This window comes from Zalophus californianus, chromosome 7 (assembly GCF_009762305.2).
Source record: "Zalophus californianus isolate mZalCal1 chromosome 7, mZalCal1.pri.v2, whole genome shotgun sequence".
In the NCBI taxonomy this organism is placed as follows: domain Eukaryota; kingdom Metazoa; phylum Chordata; class Mammalia; order Carnivora; family Otariidae; genus Zalophus; species Zalophus californianus.
Genome location: NC_045601.1, coordinates 108,824,709 through 108,851,960, shown reverse-complemented (window position 1 = coordinate 108,851,960; position 27,252 = coordinate 108,824,709). Strand labels below are relative to the sequence as shown.

Here is a 27,252-nt window from a genome sequence, read left to right as displayed (position 1 = left end):
CCCACCCTGAGCAGGCAGATCCCTTCCCCACCCAGTCCCCCCAGTCCCGTCGGAGACCATGGGAGATGCATATTCTGGAAAGGGTAAGACAGAGGGCCTTTGGGCTGGGGGACACTGATGTAGTTAAGGCAGGGGCACCACAGGGGGATTAAGTGTAAGACTCTGACGTCAGGGTTTCTAAAGACCAGGGCAGCAAAGGCCCTGCACAGAGCTTTGAGAGTCCCATTCTTCAAAAGAAATCCAGCTTTTTCGCAACGGGTTTGCTGCCAGAACACAGGTGTCGTGAAAACCACCGCTCAACCTGAACCAAAATGGGAAAGGAAAAGACTCACATCAACATCGTCATCATTGGACACGTAGATTCGGGCAAGTCTATCACTACTGGTCATCTGATCTACAAATGTGGTGGGAGCGACAAAAGAACTATCGAAAAATTTGAGAAGGAGGCTGCTGAGATGGGAAAGGGCTCCTTCAAGTATGCCTCGGTCTTGGATAATCTGAAAGCTGAACGTGAACGTGGTATCACCATTGATAGCTCCCTGTGGAAATTCAAGACCAGCAAGTATTACATGACCATCATTGATGCCCCAGGACACAGGGACTTTATCAAAAACATGATTACAGGCACATCTCAGGCTGACTGTGCTGTCCTGATTGTTGCTGCTGGTGTTGGTGAATTTGAAGCCGGTATCTCCAAGAATGGGCAGACCCGTGAGCATGCCCTTCTGGCTTACACACTGGGTGTAAAACAACTAACTGTTGGTGTTGACAAGATGGATTCCACTGAGCCACCTTCTGGCTAGAAGAGATACGAGGAAATCGTTAAGGAAGTCCGCACCTACATTAAGAAAATTGGCTACAACCCAACACAGTAGCATTTGTGCAAAATTTCTGGTTGGAACGGTGACAACATGCTGGAGCCAAGTGCTAACATGCCTTGGTTCAAGGGATGGAAAGTCACCCGTAAAGATGGGAATGCCAGTGGAACCACACTGCTTGAAGCTCTGGATTGCATCCTGCCACCAACTCGTCCAACTGACAAGCCCTTGCGTCTGCCTCTCCAGGACGTCTACAAAATTGGTGGTATTGGTACTGTCCCTGTGGGCCGAGTCGAGACTGGTGTTCTTAAACCTGGGATGGTGGTCACCTTTGCTCCAGTCAATGTTACAACTGAAGTAAAGTCTGTTGAAATGCACCATGAAGCTTCGAGTGAGGCTCTTCCTGGGGACAATGTGGGCTTCAATGTCAAGAACATATCTGTCAAAGATGTTCGTCGTGGCAGTGTGGCTGGTAACAGCAAAAATGACCCACCAATGGAAGCAGCTGGCTTCATGGCTCAGGTGATTATCCTGAACCATCCAGGCCAAATCAGTGCTGGATATGCACCTGTGCTGGATTGTCACACGGCTCACATTGCTTGCAAGTTTGCTGAGCTGAAGGAGAAGATAGGTCGTTGTTCTGGAAAAAAGCTGGAAGATGGTCCCAAGTTCTTGAAATCTGGTGATGCTGCCATTGTTGATATGGTTCCTGGCAAGCCTATGGCTGTTGAGAGCTTCTCTGACTCTCCTCCTCTGGGCCGTTCTGCTGTTTGTGACATGAGACAGACGGTTGCTGTGGGCATCATCAAAGCGGTGGACAAGAAGGCCGCTGGAGCTGGCAAGGTCACCTAGTCTGCCCAGAAAGCTCAGAAGGCTAAATGAGTATTATCCCCAATACCTGCTACCGCAGTCTTAATCAGTGGTGGAAGAACGGTCTCAGAACTGTTTGTGTCAATTGGCTATTTAAGTTTAATAGTAAAAGACTGGTTAATGCATCGTAAAACCTTCAGAAGGAAACGAGAATGTTTTGTGGACCATTTGGTTTTGTGTGTGTGTGTGTGTGTGCGTGTGTGTGGCAGTTTTAAGTTATTAGTTTTTAAAATCAGTACTTTTTAATGGAAACAACTTGACCAAAAATCTGTCACAGAATTTTGAGACCCATTAAAACAAAAGTTTAATGAGGAAAAAAAAAAAAAAGAAATCCAAGGATCAGTAGACATATGAGGAAAGTAATATGAAAAAAGAGAGAGAGAGATCAAAACAAATAGACAAAAGCAACTTGAAGAACTCTGCTATGCAAAGAGAAGAAAAAATTTTAAAGTCATTTATTCAAAGGGAAATATGATATTGCATCCATGAAATAAGAAAACATGCTAGGGGGCACCTGGGTGGCTCAGTCATTAAGCGTCTGCCTTCGGCTCAGGTCATGATCCCAGGGTCCTGGGATCGAGTCCCACATCGGGCTCCCTACTCAGCGAGAGGCCTGCTTCTCCCTCTCCCACTCCCCCTGCTTGTGTTCCTGCTCTCACTGTCTCTCCCTGTAAAATAAATAAATAAAATCTTAAAAAAAAGAAAGAAAGAAAGAAGGAAAACATGCTAGGGGTGCCTGGCTGGCTCTGTCCAGAGAGTGTGCGACTTTTGATCTATGGGTCATGAGTTTGAGCCCCATGTAGGGCATAGAGAGTACTTCTTGAAAGAAAGAAAAAAAGAAAGAAAGAAAGAAAGAAAGAAAGAAGAAAGAAAGGGAGAAAGAAGAAAGAAAGAAAGAAGGAAGGAAGGAAAGAAAAGAAAGAAAGAAAGAGAGAGAGAGAGAGAGAAAGAAAGAAAGAAGAAAGAAAAAGGAAGTTGAAAAGAAAACATGCTATAAAAGTAAACATTTGGAGAACAAAATGAGGTCTTAGAAATTAAAAATATAATAGAAATGAAAACAAACTGGAAAGCTGGAAGTTAAAGATATCCTCCCCAAACTACTGCAAACAAAACAACACAGGAAAACAGAAAAGAAATGAAATTAGAGGACCAGTTCAGGTAGACCAGCATCTAACTAAAAGGAAATCTAGAAAGAGAAACCAGAGAGAAAAATCCCTGAAAAGGGAAGTGAAGATAACATTTCCCAGGATTGAACGAGATTAGTTTCAAACTGAATCAGCCAAAGAGTGCATAAAAATATACCCTCCCCAGAGCACATCCTCATGGAATGTCAGAACACCAGAGACAAAGAGAAGATCCTAAAAACTTTTGGAAAGAAAAACAAGTCACATTAGAGGACCTAGACTCAAAAATAGCATTGGGTGGGGCGCCTGGGTGGCTCAGATGGTTAAGCGTCTGCCTTCGGCTCAGGTAATGATCCCGGGGTCCTGGGATCGAGTCCTGCATCGGGCTCCCTGCTCAGTGGGGAGCCTGCTTCTCCCTCTGCCTCTCTCTCTCTCTGTCTCTCATGAATAAATAAATAAAATCTTAAAAAAAAATAGCATTGGGTGTTCAACAGCGCTGTTGTAGAAGATAATGGAGCATTCATTGCCTTTGAAGTTCTAAGAGAAAATTATTTCCAACCTAAAATTCCAAACCCTGCCAGACTACTAATTAAGCATAGGATAAAAATGCGTCAAGACATGCAAATGATCCAAAAGCTGCAACTCTGGTTTATCGCTTGCCACAGTGGGAGGCGAGAGGATGTGTTCCACCAAAAACAAGAAAAAAGAATAGAAAGGCAGCAGTCAGCCGTTAAGAGGCCCATACCAGGATAGAGGGCAGCTGGGTCTGCCGGGGGGAGTCAAAGGGCTCTGGGAGAGATTTCTTCGAGAAGATAAAATGCATAGGATACCTAAAATTTGAACATATTGTGATGAAAATCTATGGCACTGGGAAAGATTGGGGGGGTGAATCACTAATATGTATAAAGAAAACTAAGCAAATAAAAAAGGACCATTAACTGTGGAGGGAACAAAATGTTGAAAAAGGCCAATAATGTACATGGTTTAGCTAGAAATAACATTTTGCCATAATAATGAAAACACTGAACCCCAATCTAAGAGGACGATATAACCATAAATCATCCTGGGAGGATGGGGAGACAGGCAGGGTTCCGGGGGACGGCTATATGGGGAGAACGGCTGAAAGAGAGTTTCATCTACACCTTATAGGGTGAGACCATAATTGGTACCCAAAACTGAAAAATCCAGAAGCAGCAATACACGTCTCTTTTCTATAGATATGATGCCAAAACTCAAAGGAGTCATTTAAAAGAACTGAGAGAGGTGGTGCCTGGGGAGTGGGAAGGGGAGGCCAGGAGGCCAGGAGGCCGGGAGACCTCGGCTTTTCCTAACAAGGCTACTAGAACTAGCTGATGCTTTCAACTACTGCTGGGAGCCCTCTGTGTTATAATTCCATGCTTCTCCATCTGCCTGCCTTCTGGGAAGCGAGTTCTACAAGGACAGGGACCAGGCCCCACTCATCTTTGTTGCCCCAGCACCTGGCCCAGTACCTGTCCGACAGCAAACCTTCAATTACATGTTTGTGGAATGAATCACAGGAGGTTCAAGCTGGGAGGGAACTTTCATTTCGAGTCTGTCATTTTACAAGGTGGAAAACAGGAGCCCACAGAGAAGGAATGATGTGATCCCCAGTGAGTGGCAGCTCCAGAGCTATGCTGTTAACCTCCGGATTCTCTGATTGCCACTCCCACAACACCAGGGGCTGCCTGCTCATCGGCATAGAAGCGACAGTTCCGGGAGCTGACAGCTCTCCTGGGGAGAGGCATTAGAGAAAGGGGAACAGGAATGTGAAGGGGGAAGACAAGCCACCCAGGAGAAGGAGAGGTGGGCGAAACCTGCTCCTCAATAGTCAGGACGCTACAGAAAGGCACCCAGAACAGGGTTGCAGAAGAAATGGCACATTCCCACCACCCTGTCTGTGGGCAAAAGCAGCCACAGAGGATGCTCAGTGCTGCCTTCCAAAGAGCGCCAAGTGCATGGACATTAGGCAGGAATGAATTTGCACCCGGATCACGACTGCCTTTGAGTTTTGAGAAATGTGGCCTTCGCTCTCTGCAGCCTCCAGAGAAGAAGCCTGGATCAGAGGTGGAGAGCGACGCTCCACAGCCCCCTCTGGGGCCGTGCCACCCCCTCGTCTCTCCCTGCATCCCAGGCGACTGCACCAGAAATGTCCCTTCCTTCCTAGGCCTCTGAAGGAATGCCCACCTGGGCATTAGTAAATTCATGCAAACAGATGCCCGGGGGGCTCCCGGCCACCCAGTTCTGCACCTAGCCTTACTCAGAATCCCAGTGTGGACTTAACAAGGCCACCCTGCTCTCCATGCCTGAGGAAATATTTGTGTCATTAATGGGCAGCTTGTCCTTCCCTGGCCACGTGGATGCCCAGGTTGGTGAGCGGGACGAGCCCAGAGACCTTTGGGGAGACAATATCCAGTTAGGACTGTGTGAAGTCTGGTGGTATCTCAGGTAGGGTACAGCATAAGGTCTGCCTGGGTCACAGAGCTCCTGGCCACGAAGACCCTTCTTCCAAGAGCTCTTGGAGTTACCCCACCCCCTGCCCCCGATGCAGAGCCCAGTCTCTCCACTGCCTTCCATCCGGGGGGAGTGAGGCGGGCAGCACCATCTCTCCCTCCCTCCTGTCACAAGAACATGGGCCCTCCCCTGGACTCCTAGCCATCCCTTTGTCCTGCCCATCTTGGAGTCCGACAGACTTAGGGCCAAATCCACACTCCACCACTTTTTAGCTGTGAGACTGGGAGCCAGGAGGTTGCCACCCTTCTAAGCCTAGCTTTTCTCCACTGCTAAAGGTGACATTCTCCCAGGGATGTTGTGAGGATTAAATAAATAACATGAGCAAGGCATTTAGCAGGGCTTGGCCCATGTTTCAGTTGTCTGTTGCTGCGTAAAACCCACTCCAAAACTTAGTGATTTAAAACAACAGCTATAGGGGTGCCTGGGCGGCTCAGTCTGTCTGCTTTCTGCTCAGGTCATGGTCCCGGGTTCCTGGGATCGAGCCCCACATCGGGCTCCCTGCTCGGCTGGGAGTCTGCTTCTCCCTCTCCCTCTCCCTCTGCTGTTCCCCCTGCTTGTGCTCTGTCTCAGTCAAATAAATAAAATCTTTTAAAAAAATAAAACCAAAAAAACACAAAACAGTAACAGCTATTTATGATGTCTCACAACTCCTGGAGCTCAGCTGGGCAGGGTAGCTGGGTCACTCACTTGGCTGCATTCAGCTAGCACTTCAGCTGGGGTGGCCAGAACAGGCGGGCCCTCACTGGACCTCTTGCTCCAGCAGAATGGGTTCCCTGCGAGGTGGCCCAGGGCTCCAAGAGTTTAGGCAGAAGTGGTCAGTTAACACCTAGGCTGGAACTTGCCCAGCATCACTTTCGGCGCATTCTGCTCGTCAAAACAAGTCCCAAGGTCAGCCCAAGAACCAAGGGGGGGCCGGTGGGGAATAGCTCTCCGGTGGAAGGAGAAACATGGCACAGGAATGGAAGAAAGTGTTAGGGAGTGTCTTTGGAAACAGTGTACCCAGCACATAACATTAGAGCAATGGTAGATGGGGAATGGTGGGAGCTCGGGGTGGCCATTGGGATTAGCACCCTCTTGGAGGCCGGCCCCGAGTAGTGTTTCCCAGACAATGGGGACTGGATCACTGGTGTCCTGAAGATGATTTGGTGGACGTGGGCATGGCAAAAAGTAACTTTGCATTTTCAATTCTTTTGCAATCTTTTGATACCCTCAAAGAGAAAGATCTCTGCCTAGGGCTAGTTTGTCTGTAACACCTCTCTGACACTGGCCATCTCTGGCTGGGCACTCACAGTATCTGACAGGCAACAGTATTTAGCTGGACTGTAAGATGTTACTTTGTTTCCCCTGTACTTATTTTTATTTTTCCATTTATTTTTTTTTTAAAGATTTTATTTATTTATTTGAGAGAGAGAGAATGAGAGATAGAGAGCACGAGAGGGAAGAGGGTCAGAGGGAGGAGCAGACTCCCTGCCGAGCAGGGAGCCCGATGCGGGACTCGATCCCAGGACTCCGGGATCATGACCCGAGCCGAAGGCAGTCGCTTAACCAACTGAGCCACCCAGACGCCCTTATTTTTCCATTTAAATTCAATTAGTCAACATGTAATACATCCTTCGTTTCAGATGTAGAGGTCAGTAATTCATCAGTTGTATATAACACCCAGTGCTCATCACATCCCATGCCCTCCTTAATGCCCATTCCCCTGTATTTATTTGTATACTTGCCAAGTGATACTGGCTTTCCGTTCCTGAGGATAATAGGGAGGTGGCTGAAGTAGAGAGCCAGAGAGGTAAGAACCCAGGGACTTCCCAGTGTGGGCTGCAAACTCTCTCCTGAAACCCTCCACCCTTTCAGTGAGTCTGAACAGTGAGTCTGTTGTCCCCAGAGGAAAAGCCAGTACTCCTGGGAGCCCCCATACTTAATCTGTATTCTTTACCTCTCTCACCCAACAAACTTTTCCCCCTCAACATAAATTGCACTCCCTAAAGAGGTTCCTTGGCATTTTCAAAGTCCTCTTCCAGAAATATCTCTGCACTTTACTCTTCCCACCATCCTCCCATTGTCTATAACCAGGCAGTGTGGTGCAGTGGGAAGCTCTTGGTCCTGAGGCCAGACCACCTGGGGGAGGTCCTGCCAGACACAGCCCAACCCTTCTTATTTGCAGCCCAGGGCAAGACAGCAAAGGAGGCCCCCAAATTCTACATCTTGATGGTTAAACCTTACAAATAAAGCTAACAAAACATTATATAAAATAACTTTCAACTTTCTAGGGAGACAAATATATTTTCTTTATAATGTGTTCACACACATAGAGGTATGGTTTTTCTATGATGAGAGACAGAAAAACATAAAATATAAAAATGATTGAATTTAATATTGTAAATGCATGGAAGTTCTTTTGATGAGTTGGCAATATTTAGATAGGTAATCAGTAAAAATATTCATAATTCATGAATTATTATGTATTTATTCTATAACATTTATATTTATTCCTCTAATTTCATTAAGATCACCAATTATGTTTTTATAATTGATTCCCATGTAATTGTTTTAATTGACAGTAATGGTATGACAGATTAAAATTAAAATGTAATTGTGCTCAAAGTATACAACGTTTTAATATATTTTATTGTAAATTCATTTTAAAGCAAATGTAACAAATCTTAAATTTAAATTATTTATGCATGGAGCACTGGGTGTTATGAACAAACAATGAATCATGGAACACTGCACCAAAAACTAATGATGTAATATATGGTGATTAACATAACAATAAAAAATTTAAAAAAAAAAAAAAAAAAGCAAAAAAAAAAACAACAACAAAAAAAAAACACCACGGCCAGTCCAGCCCAAAGCTAGAAGACCACAGGAAACGGGCACATGCAACAGCTACCCATGGGTCTGAAATGATGGAGTGTGTTGCAAGCACTGAGGAGGCTTCTTTAAGTCTCCTGTGCCTTCTGAGCATGCTTCAGGAAGGTGCTCTGATGTTTACCAGGAATCTGAGATTTAAGACTTGAAGCTTAAAGACCATGGAATTACTGGCATCTCATGTCAACTGAGACAGTGGATGTGGATAATCTTTGAAAGATGTAACAAATAAAAGCAGAGATTATCATGGATGTTTAGCGTTGAACCATGATGGACTCCAGCTCCTAACAAATCCTTCCACCATATCCCTGCACTAACAGAGAAATCACTTCCATATAAATGTGTTACGGACCCAGCTGTCAGTGGTGAGGAAGTTTGCTGTCTGTCCAGATAATTTAGTGGCAGGCAGAGGCGGTGGAGAGAAAGTCATTCATGAGATGACCAAAGTCCATACCTTTGCCATGCATGGATGTAAGAATTAAACCTGCAAGATGAGAAGCCCTAGTTGAAAATCCAAAAATAAAGGGTGCCTGGGTGACTCAGTCGTTAAGCATTTGCCTTCAGCTCAGGTCATGATCCCAGTGTCCTGGGATCGAGCCCTGCATCAGGCTCCCTGCTCTGCGGGAAGCCTGCTTCTCCCTCTCCCTCTGCCCCTGCTTGTGTTCCCTCTCTTGCTGTGTTTCTCTCTCTGTCAAATAAATAAATAAAATCTTAAAAAAAAAAAAAAAATTTAAATTATTTAGATTCTTTAACTTCTCCTATTTTTATTTAAAAATATTCAACATTATCTATTTTTTTTACATTGTTTTTTTAAAGATTTTATTTATTTATTTTACAGGGAGAGACACAGCGAGAGAGGGAACACAAGCAGGGGAGTGGGAGAGGGAGAAGCAGGCTCCCCACTGAGCAGGGAGCCCGATGTGGGGCTCGATCCCAGGACCCTGGGATCATGACCTGAGCCGAAGGCAGACGCTTAACGACTGAGCCACCCAGGCGCCCCTCAACACTATCTATTATAATTAAAAGGAAAAAAAAAAGTTATAATTGATGAACACCAGTTGATGATTTGTCTGTACATGAATACCACACTATCATTTTATAAGTTTTGGAAATCAGCTGGTGTAATTCTTCCTAGTTTTTACTTCTTTTCAAATTTGCTTTGGGTATTCTAGATCCCACTTTTTCTGTCTGTAGGTTACCTTCATTTTTGAAAGATATTTTCACTAAGTATAGAATTCTGGGTTGACAGTTATTTTTTAATTTTAATACTTTAAAGATGCCTCTCCATTGTCCCATGGCTAGCATAGTTTCCCATGAGAAGTATGCAGTCATTCTTTTCCTTTGTTCCTCTGTATGAGATGTGCCCTTGTTTCTCTAGCTGTTAATAGAATTTGCCCTTTGTCACTGGTTTTCAGTAATTTGATTATGTTGTGTCTTCATGTGGTTTTCTTTATGTTTCTTCTTCCTGGGTTCATTGCACCTCGGGAATTTGTTTTTCTCTTTCATCAAATTTGGAAATTGAGGGGGGGTGGGAATTATTTTATTTATTTTTTCATCATAATAAATGTGCTCTTTAATCCCCATCACCTATTTCCCCCATCCTCCCACCCACCTCTCCTCTGGTAACCATCAGTTTGTTCTCTCTTGTTAAGAGTCTGTTTCTTGGTTTCTCTCTTTTTCCTTTGCTCATTTGTTTTGTTTCTTAAATTCCACAGATGAGTGAGATCATATGGTATTTGTCTTTCTCTGACTAGCTAATTTTGCTTAAATTTGGAAAAATTTTGTCCATTTTTTCTTCAGATATATTTGTTATCTCCCTGCCCTGATCTGGGTCTCCAATTACTCATGTGTTTGATTTCTTGACATTATCTCAAATGTCATTGATGTTCTCTTTATTTTTTTCCTGTTCTTACTTTCTCTCTGGGCTTTATTTTAGGTGTTTTATATTGCTGTATCTTCAAATTCACTGATCATTTCTTCTACTGTATCTAAATCTGCTTTCACATCCAGTGTCTTTTAAAATTTAAGATATATATTTTTCATTTATGGAAATCACTTTGGGATCTTTTTTATACTATTTTTATACTATTTTTCTCCTCATAATGTTCATGTGTTTCTCTGTCTTCTTGAACACATGAGGCATATGAGGCATATTTATATTATTTCTTTCCATGTCCTTCTCTGCTAACTCCTTCATTGCTTCATTTCTGGGTCTGTTTCTACTGAGTGATTTTTCTCCTGATTGTAGGTCATACTTTCTACTTCTTCACATATATATATGATTCTATTACTAAGTAATCTCTACACCCAACATGGGGCTCAAACTCACAACCCCAAGATCAAGAGTTGCATGCTCTACCCACTGAGCCAGCCAGGCGCCCAGTACTTTCTATTGCTTTGCATGCCTTTTATTGTTTGTTTGTTTGCTCTTTATCAGATTGAGGACATCTCTTTCTATTCCTAGTTTTCTATAAGTTTTTATCAGGAATAAATGTTGAATTTTGTTAAATGGTTTTCTGCATCTATTGACATGATCATAGAGTTTCCTCTTTTTAGTTTGTTTAATATGCTAAAGTAAATTGATTGGTTTTCAAATGTTAAACCAATTCATTCAAGGGTGCCTGGGTGGCTCAGTTGGTTAAACCAATTCATTCAAACCTGAGATATGCCTCACTTTGTCATGATGTATTATCTTTTTTATATATTGTTAGATTTGATTTGCTAAAATTTGGTTAGAATTTTTGTGTCTATGTTGAGGGATATTGGTCTGTAGTTTGATTAGATGCTAGACATCATGAATCTTCCATTGCTTGGTGTTGGCATTTGTTGAATTCCTTTAGGTAGTATTGGACTTAGCTCTGGCACATAGTTAACATACTTGGAATAAGATGTATACTTTTGAGGCTTGCTTTTAAGATTTTTAGGACAGATATAGAGTAGCTGTTAGTCTGAGGTTAATTTAGACCTCTACTAAGGCAATACCCTTCTGAGGACTATACCCTCTGTATTACAAGGTCTTTCTACTCTACCTTATGAGAACACAAACTAATCCCTGCCCTGTGTGAGCTACAGGCATAGTTCTGCCTCCAGTGACTCTTCCCTATCCATTCCTTTCATGTGTGTGTAAATCAGTACTCAACCAAAGATTCAAGAAGACACCTCTGCAGATCTCTGGATGTATGTTCAGCTCCCCCTCCCTGGGACTCTGCCCTGTAAATTCTAGCACCTTGGCCTCTTGAACTCTAAATCTGTCTTCTCAATCAGCAGGACATCCAAGCTGTCTTTGGTTTCCCTCCTCCCTGCACTGAAGCCTGCAAACTGCCTCAGGCAGTGAGCTGGGTAATTATAGGGCTCACCTCATTTGTTTCCCTTTTCAGGGGATCAGAGTCCTGAGTTGCCTTTGTCCAAAGTCTAAAAATCACTGTTTCAAATATTTGTCTGGAGTCCTAGTGTTTTAGGGCAGGAGAGTCAATCCAGTCTCTTTCACTTCATTACGGCCAGAAACTGAAGTCTTGTTCTGTCAATAAATTTATTTTTTGTGTGGCAGTGACATGCAGAGCCTTCTAAGGTGCTGATCCCAGGTCGGAGGCCCCTCTGCCTACATCTAAAAGCAGTACTAACTAGATGTGTTACTTTGGGCCAGTTACTAATCCTCTCTGTGCCTCTGTTTAGATTACTGTCAAACAGAGAGGACAATAATGGTATTGATCCTAAGGCTTGTTGTGAGAAATGGGTAAGATTTTATAAGCTTACTGCCTAGCACCCCAGTGAGTGGGTGTTCCATAAACGTGGATTCTTTCAGGGACAATCAGGACCACCCAACCCAGGCTGCCTCAATCCCCTCTCCTCTTTCCTCAGAAAAAGAGGAGTCCTTCTTCTTCATTTTTCCTATTTTTCATATCCCCTGGCTGATGAAGTAAAAAGATCTTTTATGATTATACTTTCTCTTCATTCACTTTTTTTCCCCTAATTTTTCACCCTCTCTCCTTCCACAGATTCTTTTTCCTCAGATGAAAACATTCCTGTCTACTGCCTTCTAAACACAAACAAATAAAAACATTCCCTCTTCTCTACCTCCCCCTTGAGCTCCCTTCCTCTGGCTTTATTTCCTTTCCCTGCCAACTTTCCTGAAAGAGGGCTCTGTACTCTCCACTTCTGCTCTTCACCTCATGCACACCCGACATCTCTCCACACCTTGCGTGGCTTGCACACCGCCCCCTCACAAAGCCCAGGCGACCTTCTAGCTGCAGTAGTCACATCTTAATCCTCACTCCATGCAACCTCCCTGGAGAACTTGACACTGGATAAATACTCTTCCTCGGGCCTCTACAATTCTCTCCAAAATGGCTTTTGGACCTGGACAAGCAGATTCCCTGAAAGAACAAGCAGCTCATGGGGCCAAAGAAACATGCCCTCCTAGAACACGGAACTTGTCTTCAAGGCCACACTCCAGGTACCTGATATTTGGGAATTCTTTGCCCAAACAGCCCTAGGCCCACTTGCAAAGCCTGCAAAGCCTTCTTCCCTCATGTGCCCTCTTAAAGGGCGGAGCATGACTAACGTGTGCACTCTGGGCCTGAGGGGTGATTGGGGCACTGCTGCCAGGTGGAGAGTGTGAATGGAGCTTGGCCATATGGCTGGAATGGGCATGCATGCTAATATGAGATCCCTCACTCCGCAGGACCAGCCGAGAGGGTAAAAAGAAAGGTGGCAGGCTGTGAACAGGGGGCCATTCGCGTGTTTTCCAGGCCCTGCAAATGGTAGCGGTGGGTTTGATTCTGCCCTCTGGCTCCCCTGCAGCTGCCTAACCACATTTCCCTATCTCCTTCACTGACGTGGCTCTCACTTCTGTCCTCCTGAAAGAGGCTTCCTGGGAGCCAGCCTTTGGCCTCCATGCTCCACCTCCTCTGGGCCCATCTCTCCAGCATTCGTTGTGCGGTGAGGTGGGTCAGCGTCCACACACCCGCCTTTTCCTCCAGATGGGAGGTCCTTGAGAAAAGGCTGCCCAGTCACCCTGGTTTCCCTAGCACAGAGCTCGCTGGCATCCAGTGGGTGCTCCGTCCATATTTGCTGAATGGCAGAGGGAATGAATAAACGCAGCTTGCTCATTTGCTCCCGTGGTCTACATTCATCCCACTAGGCTTGTCTTTCCTCAGCGCATGTGATGAAAAGACTAAGCAGGGGCTCTGCAGTTAGACTACAGGGCTGCAAATCCCAGCTTACCACTCGTAAGCTGGATGTCCTCTAGGGTAGGTCTTTCAACTGTTCTGTGCCTCAGTTTATTCTTCTGCAAAATGGGGATAATAATAGTACCTATTCATTTAGGATGCCATGAGGAATAAGACAGCTAATGCACAGGCCTCCACTTCCCTCCCTCTATGCCTACGTTTGTGTTGTTTGTCCTACCTGGAATGCCACCAGCATCATCCCTGTTCTTCAAGATCCAACTTGAACACACCACCTCCTTGCAGCCTTCCCAGATTCCCACTGCCTCGTGCCTCCTCCCCAGCTAAACAGCCATGAGGTGCTGCCTGAAGGCCACAGTCCTACTCAGCCCCAGGTTCTGGTTATGTCTGTCTATGCCCCACTCTCCCCCCATAGAAAGCTTCTGGTAGGCAGGGCCTTGACAGTTGGTGTTTAATGGATGCTTAGTGAATGAATGAATGAATGAATGAATGAATGTAGGATATTTCAGAAGCTCTGACAATATTCTGATAAATCTACAAGAACTGTTTTTTAGGGACTCTTGAACTGAGGTAAAGCTGGCCCTCTAGAAATGGTAGAATCCCCATCAGAGTATTTTTGGTCGTGGTTATTGCTTGCAAACACTGAGTCTGCAGGGGAAGAGGCCAGCAAGCTGATTCACCTACAGTTAGCAAGTAGTCATTTCTGCTTGAGGACTCTATCTCCACTGCCAGCCCTACACCTGTTCTGGAGGTCAGAGGTCAAACACGGGCCTCATGGGATTAAACTCATGGCAGGGCTGCATGCCTTTCTGGGGCCCGAGGCTCCGCCCTCCATCTTCAAAGCTGGAGTGGTAGGCCGGTAGGTCAATAGGTCGAGTCTTTCTGCTACCATCTCCCTGGACTTCTGTCATCATATTATGTACCTTCTCTCTGATCACAGCCAGGAAACTTGGAAGGATTTATGTGATTAGATTGGCCCACCTGGATAATCCAGAGTCATCTTCCCAAGTCAAGGCATTACCCTTTATCACATCAGCAAAGTCCCTTTTGCCATGTAAGGGAATCTGTTCATACATTTCTGGGACATCTTGGGATGGGGGAGGCATCATTATTCTGCCTACTGCCACGTTACAAGTTGTTTTCCACGTGGGGACTGTCCAATGTCCTCTTCAGAGTACCTCCCCATCGCCACCAGAATAGCAAGTCATGAGGTAGGGGTCAGCACATGCCAGGCACTGGTCTAGGACTATTCACTTCTTAACTGATTCAATCTTCACAAATTCCTTATGAACCCCCCCACCCCCAGGTCCTTGTGCGTGGGCTGTGCACAGTGACTTCCTTCCAAAAAGCACAGTCAGGAAGGGGGGTAACTTCTCCATAGAGAAATGTGACAAGCAGGACCTCATCCCGGTGACCCAGGCCAACATCGATAGTCATGAATCACATCGATCGTATGCAATATTGACGTGATATGATGTGAAGGGCACTGCCCCCCTGTGATCTTCCTCCTTCCCTCCAATCCTTAATCCCAGTTGGATCATGAGAAAAAAAATCAGACAAATTCCATAAAGGGGCATCCTACAACACGTCTGACGAGTACTCCTCAAAACTGTCACAATCATCAAAAGCAAGAAAAGGCAAAGAAACTGTCGCAGCCAGGAGGCGTAGGAGACGTGACAACTGACGGTAATGTAGTCTCCTGGATGGAATCCTGGCACACAGAAAGCACATTAGGTAAAATCTAAGGAATCTGAATAAACTACAGGCTTTACTGAATAATAATGTATCAATATCGGTTGGTTAATTGTAACAAACGTTAACAGTGGAAAAAACTGGCCATGACATACATGGGAACTCGGTACTAGCTTCTAAAATTTTCTATAAATCTCAAACTTTTCTAAAAAACAGTCCATTATTAAAAAATAAATAAGTACTTTAAGAAAACCCTACAAGATAGGTAGGATTGTTATCCCCATCTTAGAGAGAAGAAACCAAGGCCCAGGAAGTAACTTGTCCTATAAATGGTGGAGCCAGCATTTGAATCCAGGATTCTGCCTCTGAAGTTTATGCTCTCTCTCTCTCTCTCTCTCTCTTTTTTTAAGATTTTTATTTATTTATTTATTTGAGAGAGAGACAAAGACAGAGCAGCGGGGAGGGGCAGAGGGACAAGCAGACTCCCCGCTGAGCAAGGAGCCTGATGTGGGGACCCCGACATCACAACCTGAGCCAAAGTCAGACACTTAACCGACTGAGCCACCCAGGTGCCCTGGAAGTTCATGCTCTTAACCACTATGTTTTCCTGCTTCTCTAGGGGCTGTCCAATCTCCGTCATTAGCCCGGAAGTTCTCCGAGGTCAGGATTTGTCTCTTCCCTGAGACCAGGAACAGGATTGTGCCTCTTTCCTTTGAGGGACAAGGACTATATTTTCTGCCAGCCAGTACCAGCTCCTGGCCTCTGGGCACAGTGTAGACACATGTCCTGCATTTTGGGGACAGACCAGTGTTTTTCAAGCACAGGCTTTCACTCCCCCAGAGAACACCTGGCAATGTCTGGAGATATTTTGGGCAGTCACCCCTGGGGGAATGCTACTGCCTTCAAGTGGGTAGACACCAGGAGTGCTGCCAAACATCCTGCAAAGCTCAGGACAGCCTCCCCAAACAAAGAATTATCTGGCCCCCAAATGTCAATAGCACCAAGGCCAAGAAGTCCTGGGACAGACCCCACGGCGAATGCCTCCATTTTATTCTGCCGGTCATATGTATCTACCCCCCGTGCCAATGTTTGATTTGGCAAATCTGGTCACCAGAAGTATACCCGTGCCTCCGTGGTGGGGAGCTCCACCCTGGGGAAACAGAAGGGAAGGGGTCGGCCCGGGCCCCCTCCCCCCACCAGCTCCTCCAGCCCCTGCCTAGATTACCTGACCTCCCTCATGGCCCTTCTGGCAGAACCACCAGGATGCCCCATTTCCTGGGGCAGAAGGAAGTAACCAGCTCTGAGGAGGTCACAGCTGAGTCAGCCCGTCTTGGCCTCAGCTCTGGGAGCACATGGAGACTAGAAGGAGGCATCCACGCTGTGGCTCCTGGCTTGCTTGGGGCAGCCAGCCCGGGAGGCGTGACAGGGAGCGGGGAAGCTTCGGCTGCCGAGTCAGCCCTGCGCTTGCCACAGGCTCCCAGAGGCTTCCAGGCGGGCATGTCATGGCAGCTGCGTCCCTTTGGGCAAGTCATGGCTTTCTGGACCTTGGCTTCTTGGCATGTTCAAAGTGGAGAACATTCATGCTCTCTATTTGTGAGAGGGCAAAGTCATCAGGGAGAACATTTTTATGGAGCCCTGACTCAGGTACTGGTTCCAGGGGCTAGGGAAAGTGTGGTGAGCAAACAGCACCCTGTCCTCACAGAGGTCAGACTCTGGCGAGGGGAGACAGCAAATACACTGGCAGACAGGCAATCGATTCCCAGTGGGGGCCTGCAGTAGCTCCTGGGGCTGGTTGGCTCTCAGTCTCATCCCCCCCGCCACCCCCCCCCCCGGGTCCCTGCCCCGCCTTCTGGGTTCTGCAGGTGCTGGAAGCCTCAAAACAACATTGCCCAAACTCCAGTTAGGGTCTGCCAATGGGAAGAACGGGTGAGAGACGGGAAGAGAGAAGCAGCCTTACCCGCTGCTGCAGGTGACTCCAGAAGTGGTGGCACTGGGGGAGGCGCTTCGGCAGCCTCGGTGGGCGCATGCGGGCTCCCTGGGAGGGCTCAGTGGCAGCTGGCCCAGCAGTAGCAGGGACGGAGGGGGTAGCGCTTCCAGATGCTCGCCGCCAAATGCAGGCTGTGGGCTCCAGCCCACAGAGGTTAGCAGCTTCCCAGCCTCTGAGCACCGCCTCCTCCCTTCCAAGACACCTGTGACCAGTTCCCTGGATGCAGCCCCCTTCTACCTGAAGCACCTAGAACGCTCTGTTTTCCTGATTGGACACTAGTTGATACAGATGGCAATAAGTGAGATGATAAATGTGAAAAGGCTCTGTTTCTTATTACTGAATTCTCAGTGACTTTCCCCTTAGTGGGACCCTGACATATTCCCACCCATCAGCTTGACTGCTTTAGACCAGACTGCCTGCCACCCAATGGGAGACCATGGGCATCTTCAGGGACCAGGATACACCCCCCCACACACACTCAACACCCCCTTCACTTTCACCACCTCTTCACCCCCTGCCGTCCTGTTTTATTCTCATGGCTATATTTAGAAGCGCTTTCTGATTATCTGACTCAATCCCACTCTCTATATTTTCCATCTGTTTTGCTTTGTTCTCTTCCATAATGTCAGACTGCCCTCAAAGACCTCTAGACTCAGAACAGGGCCACAGAGGAGGATAGAATCCTTGCTCCCTACCTCCAAATACTGCCCCATGCAGATGCCTGAACCGCCACTCGAGTGGTCCTTCACATTAAGGCAAATAATCTTAAATGAGGTTTTCTGGGAGCCCATGACTCTCCCAAACATGTATTGGGAAATCTATGTTTATTTGAGGGGGGGTTTTTTGGGGAGAGTGCCCATGGTGTTCATCAGATTGTCAAAGAAATGTGGACTCCAAGAAAAGCTATCACCAGTAGGTTAAGACCGGTCTGTCGATGATATAGTTTCCTTCAGAAGAACAGTGCCTCATTGCCCCTAAAGTGGGATTCAGGGAGGAACACCTGTTTCCATTAACTTCTATTTATACCAGATTCATTCATCTTTTCTCCTTGTCTCACGTTTTTACTTTTCTTTTTTTTTAATTTTTACTTATCTATTTTTTAAGATTTTCTTTTTCAGTAATCTCTATGCCCAACGTGGGGCTCGAACTCACGACTCTGAGATGAAGAGTTGCACACTCCACTGACTGAGCCAGCCAAGCTCTACCCCCCCTTTTTATTTTTCCACTTAGATGATGTTTATCATGTACATTTTATATTAACACAACAGCACAGACCTATAATTTATAAGTCCATAGACACATATTGGCGTTCAGTTTGTTTACATTGAAAAAGTTGCCCTGTCAACATAGTTTGGAGGAAGCAGAAGGGCTTGTATACCAGCATTCACTACAGAGTTATTCATACGAGCCAGAAGACAGAAACAACCTGAGTGCCCACCAAATACATGGATGGGTAAACAATATGGTCTATCCATACAGTGGAATATTAGCCATAAAAAGGAATGAAGGAATGCTACCACATGGATGAACCTTGACATTATGCTAAGTAAAACAAACCAAACACAGAAAGACCAATCTTGTATTCCACTTACATGAAATATCTAGAATAAGCAAATTCATAAAAGACAGAGAGGATATATGAGGCTTTTAGGGGCTGGGGGGAAGAAGGAACGGGGAGTATTATGTGTTGAATTGTGTCTCCCCAAAATGATGTGCTGAGGTCCTACTCCCGGGCACCCCAGAATGTGACATTATTGAGAAATAGGGTCTGTGCAGACTGAAAGAGGTGGAGGTCATTAGGGTGGGACCTAACCCAGTATGACGGGTGTCCTGGGACATTTGGACACAGAGACACACAGACACAGAGGGAAGATGATGTGAAGACAGGAAAAAGGCAGCCACGTGACTGGAGTGATGTGTCTCCAAGCCAAGGGACTCCAGGGATTGCCAACAAACACCAGAAGCTAGAAGAGGCAAGGGAGGAGTCCCGCCTCAAGCTGTCAGAGACAGTGGTTCTGCTGACAGCTTGATTTCAGACTCCTCGCCTCCAAAACTGCAGAGACAATAAATCGCTGTTGTTTTAAGCCACCTAGTCTTTGGTACTTGGTCATGGCCACCCTGGGAAACTAACACAGAGAGTTACAGCCTCGGAGTTACAGCATTTCTGCTTGGAGCGATGAAAAACTTTGGAAATAGATAGTGGTGATGTTTGCACATTTTGCATGTCATGAATGCCAGTGAACTGCACAATTAAAAATAAAGTGGAAAATTTTTGATGTTATATATTTTTTACCTCAATTTAAAGCAATTAATGATGTAGGATACCAAAAATCATTGAATTGTACATTTTAAAGGGGTAAATTGTATGGTATATAAATTATAGCTCAATAAAGCTAATAAAAATAGTTTGTTTATGGAGAGGCAAAAAACCTAGAATAGCCAACACATTGAAAAACAATAAAGTTGGAAGACCAACACTACCCAACATCAAGACTTGTCATAAAACTACAGCGATCAAGGGATGCCCAGGTGGCTCAGTCGGCTCAGCGTCTGCCTTCAGCTCAGGTCATGATCCCAGGGTCCTGGGATCGATGGAGCCCTGTGTTGGGTTCTCTGCTCAATGGGGAGGCTGCTTCTCCCTCTGCCCCTCCCCCCCACTCATGCTTCTGTTCTTTCTCTCTCTCTCTCTCAGATAAATAAAATCTTAAAACACACACACACACACACACACACACACACACACACACACAAGTGATTAAGACAGTGTGGTACCAGTGAAAGCACAGACAAATAGATCAATGGGACAGAACAGAGAAGCCAGAAACAGACCCACAGAAATATAGTCAACTGATCTTTGACAAAGGAACAAAGACAGTCTTTGCAGCAAATGGTGCTAGAACAACTGAACATCCACACGCCAAAAAAAAAAAAAAAAATGAATCTAGACACAGACTTTACACAATTCACAAAAACTAACTAAAAATGAACCATAAACCTAAATGAAAACACAAAACTATAAAACTCCTTAAGGATAACGTAGGAGAAAACCTACAAGACCTTGCATTTGGCGATCACTTTTTAGATACAACACCAAAGGCAGGGTCAATGGAAGAAATCATTGAGCCGGACTTCATTACAATTAAAAACTTCTGCTCTACCAAAGATACTTTTAAGAGAATGAGAAGGCAAGCCATAAACTGGGAGAAAATATTTGCAAAAGGCATGTCTGATAAAGGACTGCTATCCAAAATACAAAGAGCTCTTTAAATTCAACAATAAGAAAATGAAACACCCAATCAAAAAATGGGCAAAAGATCTGAACAAACACCTCACTGAGAAAGATCTACAGATGGCAAGCAAGCATATGAAAAGATACTCCACATTCTATGTCATTACGGAAGTGCAAATGAAAGCAGCTAGGAGATACCACTACACATCTGGTACATGCCCACATCCAATACCTATTAGGATGGCGAAAATCCAAAACACTGAAAACACCAAATGCTGGTGAGGATGTGGAGCAAGAGGAACTCTCATTCATTAATGGTGGGCATGCAATGGTACAGCCAGTTTGGAAGAAGTTTGGCAGTTTCTTACATAACTAAAATACTCTTTACCATATGATGCAGCAATCACGCTCCTTGGTATTTACCCAAATGAGTTGAAAACTTATGTCCACCTGCACATGAATGTTTATAGCGACTTTATTTGTAATTGCCAAAACATGGAAGCAACCAAGATGTCCTTCAGGAGGTGAGCAGAGAAAATAAACTGTGCTACATCCAGACAATGGAACGTTACTCAATACTAAAGAGAAATAAGCTAGCAAACCATGAAAAGACATGGAAGAACATTACATACACATTACTAAGTGAAAGAAGCCAATCTGAAGAGTCTACAAAGTATATGCTTCCAACTACATGACATTCTTGAAAAGGCAAAACTTGAAAAGGATCGGTGGCTACTCAGGGATAGGGGAGAAGGAGGGATGAATAGGTGGAGCACAGGGGGCTTTTAGGGCAGTGAAAGGACTCTGTATGATACCACAGTGGTGGATATATGTCATTATACATTTGTCCAAACCCACAGAATGCACACCACCGAGAGTGAACCCTCATGTGAGCTGTGGACTTTGGGTGATATGTGGGTATATGGCAGATGGGAACTCCTTGCACTTTGTGCTCAATTTTGCTGTAAATTTGAAACTACTCTAAAAAAAAAAAGTATTTTTTTAATCCAAATTCTGGCACTGTCCAGAAAATTTTTTAACAGGTTTATTTATAATTGTTATAAAGTTGAATTACTAAAAAAAAAAGAGTTTGGAGGCCACTGCAAGAGGACATTTATATGTGCATAACAGCCCAGAGTTAACTTACCACAGGGATGAAGGGGAAGAGGTCCTGTGTAGGGGTGGAGGACCAGGGACGACCTGAGCCACCTTCTTTCTCCCAGGAGATACCAGGTGAGTGGTGGGGCTGGAGCAAGGTGCATAACCTCTCTGTGTTTTGGTTTCCTCATCTGTGAAACGGGAGAAATGTCGGTATTTAATATTAATCGACATTTACTATTGAGAATATTGATTTGGTGAATTAATGCAAAGCGCTGTTTGTTGTGCCTGTCGCATGGGAAGCTCTGCGTAATACTCAGAACCATAAACATGGTGCCGTTGGAAGCTCCCCTCCCCTGCTGCTGGGCCAGCACTGAGGAGGGAAGTATGGGCAAGACAGTTAACATTTACCGAGAGATAGCCACATTGTACCAGGCGCTCACTTAATCTCTCCCCCAGTTGTGAGGTAGGAACTCTCCTTCCAGAACGGGCAATGCAGAAAGTTCAAGTGATTTGCCCAAGATCACATAGCTAAGTAGAAGTGACTGAACCAGGCTGCAGATTGGGTGGGGCTCCATGACACCTAACCAACTCATTTCTACTCTGCCACGTGCCTGGTATCCCCAGTTACCAATGAGACAGGGGTGGGTTGCAGAGCACCATGTCTACATGTTCAGCAAGCAGCATGGAGGTGGTGACATCTTAGGAAGAATATCACAGTTCCCTCCACGTGCTAAAGGCTGTGTCAGGAATTGGAATGAGCGCTGCACGTGGCCTCAGAAAATATGGCACAAGTCCCAGCTACATCTACTGCTAGTTGTGTGGCCACAAGCAAGTCACTGTACCTGGGCCTCAGTTTCTTCATCTGTAAAATGCGTATAATAACTATCCAGACCGTGTGGATTTTCAAGGAAGCAACAAATCTAGAAATGTCTAGCAAGGGGCTGGCCTAGAGAACATACCCAACTCATGTTTACTGAATGTGACATACCACCAAGAATTAGAAGAGAGGGATAGAATCAGTCCTGGGGGCTGAGCTCCCCTTATTCCTTCCCACGCCATTTCTTTCAGGAAGAGGGGGAGTAGAGCCCCATTCCCCACACGGTGCCCCTAAGGGAGGGAGTCAAGGAGGGGAGCTGGAGGTTCTCAGTTCCGATCCAGCAGCCTCCGCCACTACACACAAACACACCCCCTTCTACACAGCCCTCTCCTGGGAGGTTGTGCCATAATGTCCTGTCCCCCACTCTCCCAGGCATGGCAAAGACCACAACTGTGGTCCAGCTGTGGAACCCAGTCCAGCCGCTCCTGACTGGCCCTGTGCCAGAGACAGGAAGCCAGGAAGAATCGTGCACGCCTGCTGGACACTGGGAAGGGGTGGACACCAGGGGCTGGAGCCGGGCCAGGCTTGGGAGTGCATTGTGAGCACAGGACTGTAAGAGAGCGCTGTGCAGGGTCACTGTCACTCTGGAGGGCTCTGGGGAGGCTTTGTAGACTCTTCAGATTGGCTTCCAGGAGGCTGGAAAGAGCACTGGTTTGGGAGTCTGGAAACCTGGGATTTAGCATGATTTTGTCACTCACTCACTCACTGTGTGACTTGCATTAGCTCCTTCCCCCTCAGGCCTCTTGTGAAACTAGAACTATCTACTGAGCTGTCTGGGGCAGACACAATTCTAGGGAATACACCAGCAGACAAGACAGAGTCCCCTCTCTTCTGGAGCTTCCTTCTGCCAATAAACAAGCAAATGTAGTAGAAAACAGGGTGGAAAGGCCTCTGAAGAAGAATAAAGTGGTGTGAGGGGACAGTGAGGGTTCCAGGATGACCTCTCTGAGGTGATGCAAGCAGAAGAAAAGCAGAGATGAGGAAGGGGACCATAGGAAGGTCTAGGCGAAGCACATTCTGAGCAGAAGGAAGAACAAGAGCAAAGGCCCTGAGGCAGGCATGAGGCAAGTAGAAAAATAAACCCAGGAAGCAACGAGGCTGGGAGAGAGATGCGGGCGAAGGTAGGAAGAACCCATCTAAGGGAGGCTGGAGGCCATTGTAAGGACTTGGCAATTTACTCCCAAACTGATCAGTGGGCCCCAGGAAAGCTAGGCCTGGGCTGGGAAGCAGAGCCCACCTGGTGTTGTGTGTCAGTGGGTGGAAGGGGCAAGTTCAACCTCTGCTCATTTGCCCTGGGGTCCTAGCCAGGTGCTTCAGGAAGTTTTGTACCAGGCCTAGAGTGATCAAGGCGCTTGGCTCAGGTGCACAACTTAAAGCGGCATCAGAAAACTCAGTAATGAAGATAAACAATATTTTCCCGCAATATGTCTAAGAATCAAAATTAATGCAAAAAATCCACAATGCACAAATTGCCAATACTTTAATCAACACAGGATCTAACCCTGCACTTGCATAATCCTGTCTCATTGGCTTCACTCTAAGCCCAGCCCTGGTTTCAGTAAAACTTTATTTATAAAAATAGAAAACTGGCTGGCAGGGCTGTGATTTGCTGATTTTTTTAAATACTAAAATATTGGATTAAAACGTTATTTACCTCAGCACCCTTCTAAATTTTGCACCCTAGCCAAGGGCCCCATTTACCTTACCCTAGTCCTGGCCCTGGGTAACAGTAAAAGGATTGATTTCCCTACCGAGGGCCCGAATGTTCATCCCTCCTGAGACTCAGAGAAGTGAAGAGACTTCTTCAGGGAAACACGAGGATGGTGGAGCTGGGATGTGAACTGTAGTCCCATGCCATGCGGAGGCCCACCACCTGGCCCTCACATCATACTGTGCTCTGCCCTGGAACACTGATTTTTTAAGTTTTTTATTCAAGCATAATAGGCATAGAAAAAAACTGCATGTACCTTAAATGTTCACCTTACTGAATTTTCACCAAATGAGCGCACCTGTAAAACGGCGTGTGGGTTTCCATTTAAAGGGTATTATACATTTCCAACAAACCAAACATATTCATTAGGACTGGGCCAGATTCCTCAGACTTGGAGTTCAAGCAGGCAATTTACAGTAAGGATGCGGGACTGGGCTGATCCAGAGTTTAGGGGCCGGGATAGAGATTGAGAAGGGGTGCATCGCTAGGGTCTGTGGTTGGGGAGGGGGCCCTACATGCCAGAGAGGACAGGGAGAGAAGGCGGGGCCTGCCCTGGAGACAACGCCCCCCCCCCCCCCACCTTGGAGGAGGGCGAGGCCCATGCCGCAGGCCCAGGTAAGCTGGTAAGAATGCAGCAGTCGCCGAGCCCAGGCGCGGGTGCGTCCTGGTGACTCAGCCCTTGCCAGGAAGGGGGAGTCCACTCTGCTCTCCGGAGCTCCCAGACAGCAGCCGGATCGAGGCTGGCTCCAGGGGCGCCAGGCCGGGGGGTGGGGGGGGTAGCGCAGCAGGCAGCCCGGCCCCGGCAGCGGGACCCTGCCTCCCGGCCCCCGGAGCCCCCCTTCCGGCCGCAGCCACCTGGGCTCATCGCAGGGACGCGGCCGCGGGTGGCAAAAGCGCGGCGGCCCGTCCTGGCCACGACGGCGCCGCAGGGGCCTTGGAGCGGCGTAAGTAGCGACTGCGGGGGCTGGAGGAGGCCAAGGAGAGACACCGAGTCCCTCACTCGGCCCCCCGCGTCCCAGGCCCCTGCTTCAGGCCCGGGCTGGAAGGCGGGACTTGGGGAACTGGCCCGGCGCCGCCGCCGCCGCCGCCGCCGCCGCCGCCGCCCTAATTGCTCCCTGGCCGGCGTGGTGGGGCCCCCAGACTCGGCTCCGAGGCGGCCTGGGTCAAGTGTGGCCGAGACGCTGGCACCCCAGCAGCGGCCCCACCTGAGGATCATCCCACGGTCGCGCCCAGCCCCAGCCGCCGGGCCGCAGGCTCCAAGCCCTCCCCCCATTCTCGGGGGCCTGGCCCCAGGGTCACGTTGAGGGTCCTCGCCCCCCTCGAGCTGCCCGACGGCGGCTCCTCCCTGTCCCCACGGCCCCGAGGAGGGACCCAGCTCACAATTCCAGATCTGCCGTCGGGCTGTCCCTGCCTGGAGGGGCCCCTTCTCTCCTCTTTCCCCGAGCACCCGCATCTTGGAAAGCCTCGGATTCCGGTCTCGAGCCAAAAGAAGGGCTGAACTCCGAGAACCTCGCCTTGCCTCCAAAGTTGGTCTTTTGACACAAATTCCCACGCACAGCTGGCGGGGCTGGGGGGATTAGGGATGCTCGGGGCTCCTACAGGACGCGGGAGGCTAGATGGTCACTAACCGGATTTCCCGGACGCACAGCTTCTGGCGGGGTGGGCACGAGGTCTGTGAGCCCCCGGCCCGGGGCGGAGACCGACGGGGTGGGCGAAGGGTGCCCGAGGACCCTGATCACTCCCATCTTTGGGACTACGAGATTTGGGGCCACAATTATTCAGACAATTGGCTCGAGGCGGTTGTGGCCAGAGTGGTTTCTCTCCCTCATTCTCCTAATTTTCTGCAAACTTTTGCAAAGTTGAGGGCAGGAGAAGGCGAAGGCGCAGCTCCTCGGGCGGCCCCTCGGGGCGCTGGGCCTGGGGGCGAGCGGAGATTTGGGGAGACTGGGGCCCAGCTCCGAGGTCGCGGAGGAAACGCGCGGAGTCGGCTTCCTGTGGGGGCTCCGGCTGCGGCGCCCCGCGGACAGACGTGTCCGGCCCAGGCTGCGCCGGGCCGGGCGCTGGGAAGGGACGTGGGGGGGAGGGGGCGACGGGGGAAGGCGAGGAGGGGGCGGGGAGAGGGTGGGCCTGGGAAGAGGGGAGGGGAGAGGCGAGCGGGGGAGGAGCGAGGGGGCCGGAGAGAGAGAAGGAAGAAGGAAGGGGGCGAACGGCGCGAGGTGGCGCCGAAATGGGAGAAAGGAGCGAGTGAGAGGGGAGGGGGCGCGGGGCGAGCGGCGGGGAGCCGAGCGGCCCCTCGGTCGGGGCGCCCTCCGCAGGCGCGTATGGCAGCCCCCGCGCGGTGATCCTCCCGGGCCGAGCGAGTAGCGCGCAGCTTGCACGAGTGAGTTGGTCGGTGGCCGCGCTCGAAAGGGGGAAGGCGCGCGCCTGCGGCCGGATTACCCCCTGTGCGTCCTCCTCCCCCTGCTCGCGCGAGGGGACGGTCGGCCCTGCCCGCTGAGCCCTGTTTTCTGCAGGTCCCGGGCCGATGTCCCAGGTGAGTGGCCAGTGCCCCCCTCACTGCGACGCGCCCCATGGAGCCCCCAGCGCAGCCCCGGGCCCAGGTAGGACCGCGGATGGAGAGCGAGGCTGGAAGGGAGCTGGGGCAGGCGGCCGGGCCGGGGTGGGGGGGGGAGATGGGGGTTGGGGGAGTTGGTGGGGGGATTTGCTAATTCTCACTCCTCCTCCCTGAGACGCGGGGAGACGGTTCTGGGGAGCTTGGGTGGAGGTGGGGGACTGGGTATTTGAGTATCGGGGACCGGGTCCAAAGAGAGTGGAGGGCTGGGGTGATGGGGGCAGGGCCGAATGGAGACGGCGGCTGCGCCAAATTGGCTCCAACTACCCCACTCGCAATACCACACACACACACACACACACACACACACACACACACACACACACACACACACACACACACACACACACCAGTGCGGTGTCTGTCCGTCTGGGATTTGTGTCCCAACCTTTCTGCCCAGTGTGTAAATATTTATGGGGGCCTCAGGCGGGGCTTGGGGTGTCTGAGTCTTTCTCTCCTTCCCTTCCCCCAACCCAACGAGAGCCTAGCGCTTCCCGAAAACTTTTGTCCGCGGAAAGCGGCTGCAGGACCCGGCCCCTCCCCTCCGTGCCATCTTGTCTCCCTGGTCTTCCTCTCCACCCGGGCCTGGCCTGGCCTGGCCGCTCCCACCCTGCAGGCGCGCGCACGCGTGCACACGCACACA

At 48.1% G+C, this 27,252-nt stretch overlaps 1 protein-coding gene and 1 long non-coding RNA gene across 6 annotated transcripts in view; one reads left to right on the top strand and one right to left on the bottom strand.

Annotated features, from left to right (window-relative positions):
* Positions 1 to 49: 49 nt before the first annotated feature.
* Positions 50 to 25,461, bottom strand: LOC113926274. The gene is made up of 3 exons (XR_003521262.1): positions 25,379 to 25,461; positions 21,457 to 21,598; positions 50 to 301 (listed from the first exon to the last, which is right to left on the bottom strand). It is a non-coding gene; the product is annotated as an uncharacterized LOC113926274 (long non-coding RNA).
* MDFI (MyoD family inhibitor) overlaps positions 24,720 to 27,252 on the top strand; it is a 17,018-nt gene continuing 14,485 nt past the window's right edge. For 2 of the 5 annotated variants that reach the window (XM_027600938.1, XM_027600935.1), the window contains exons 1-2: positions 24,961 to 25,524; positions 26,512 to 26,598. In XM_027600938.1, the coding sequence (XP_027456739.1) occupies positions 26,523 to 26,598 (76 nt within the window). In that variant the 5' untranslated portion in view covers positions 24,961 to 25,524; positions 26,512 to 26,522. The other 3 variants (XM_027600937.1, XM_027600934.1, XM_027600936.2) reach the window with 2 other exon arrangements.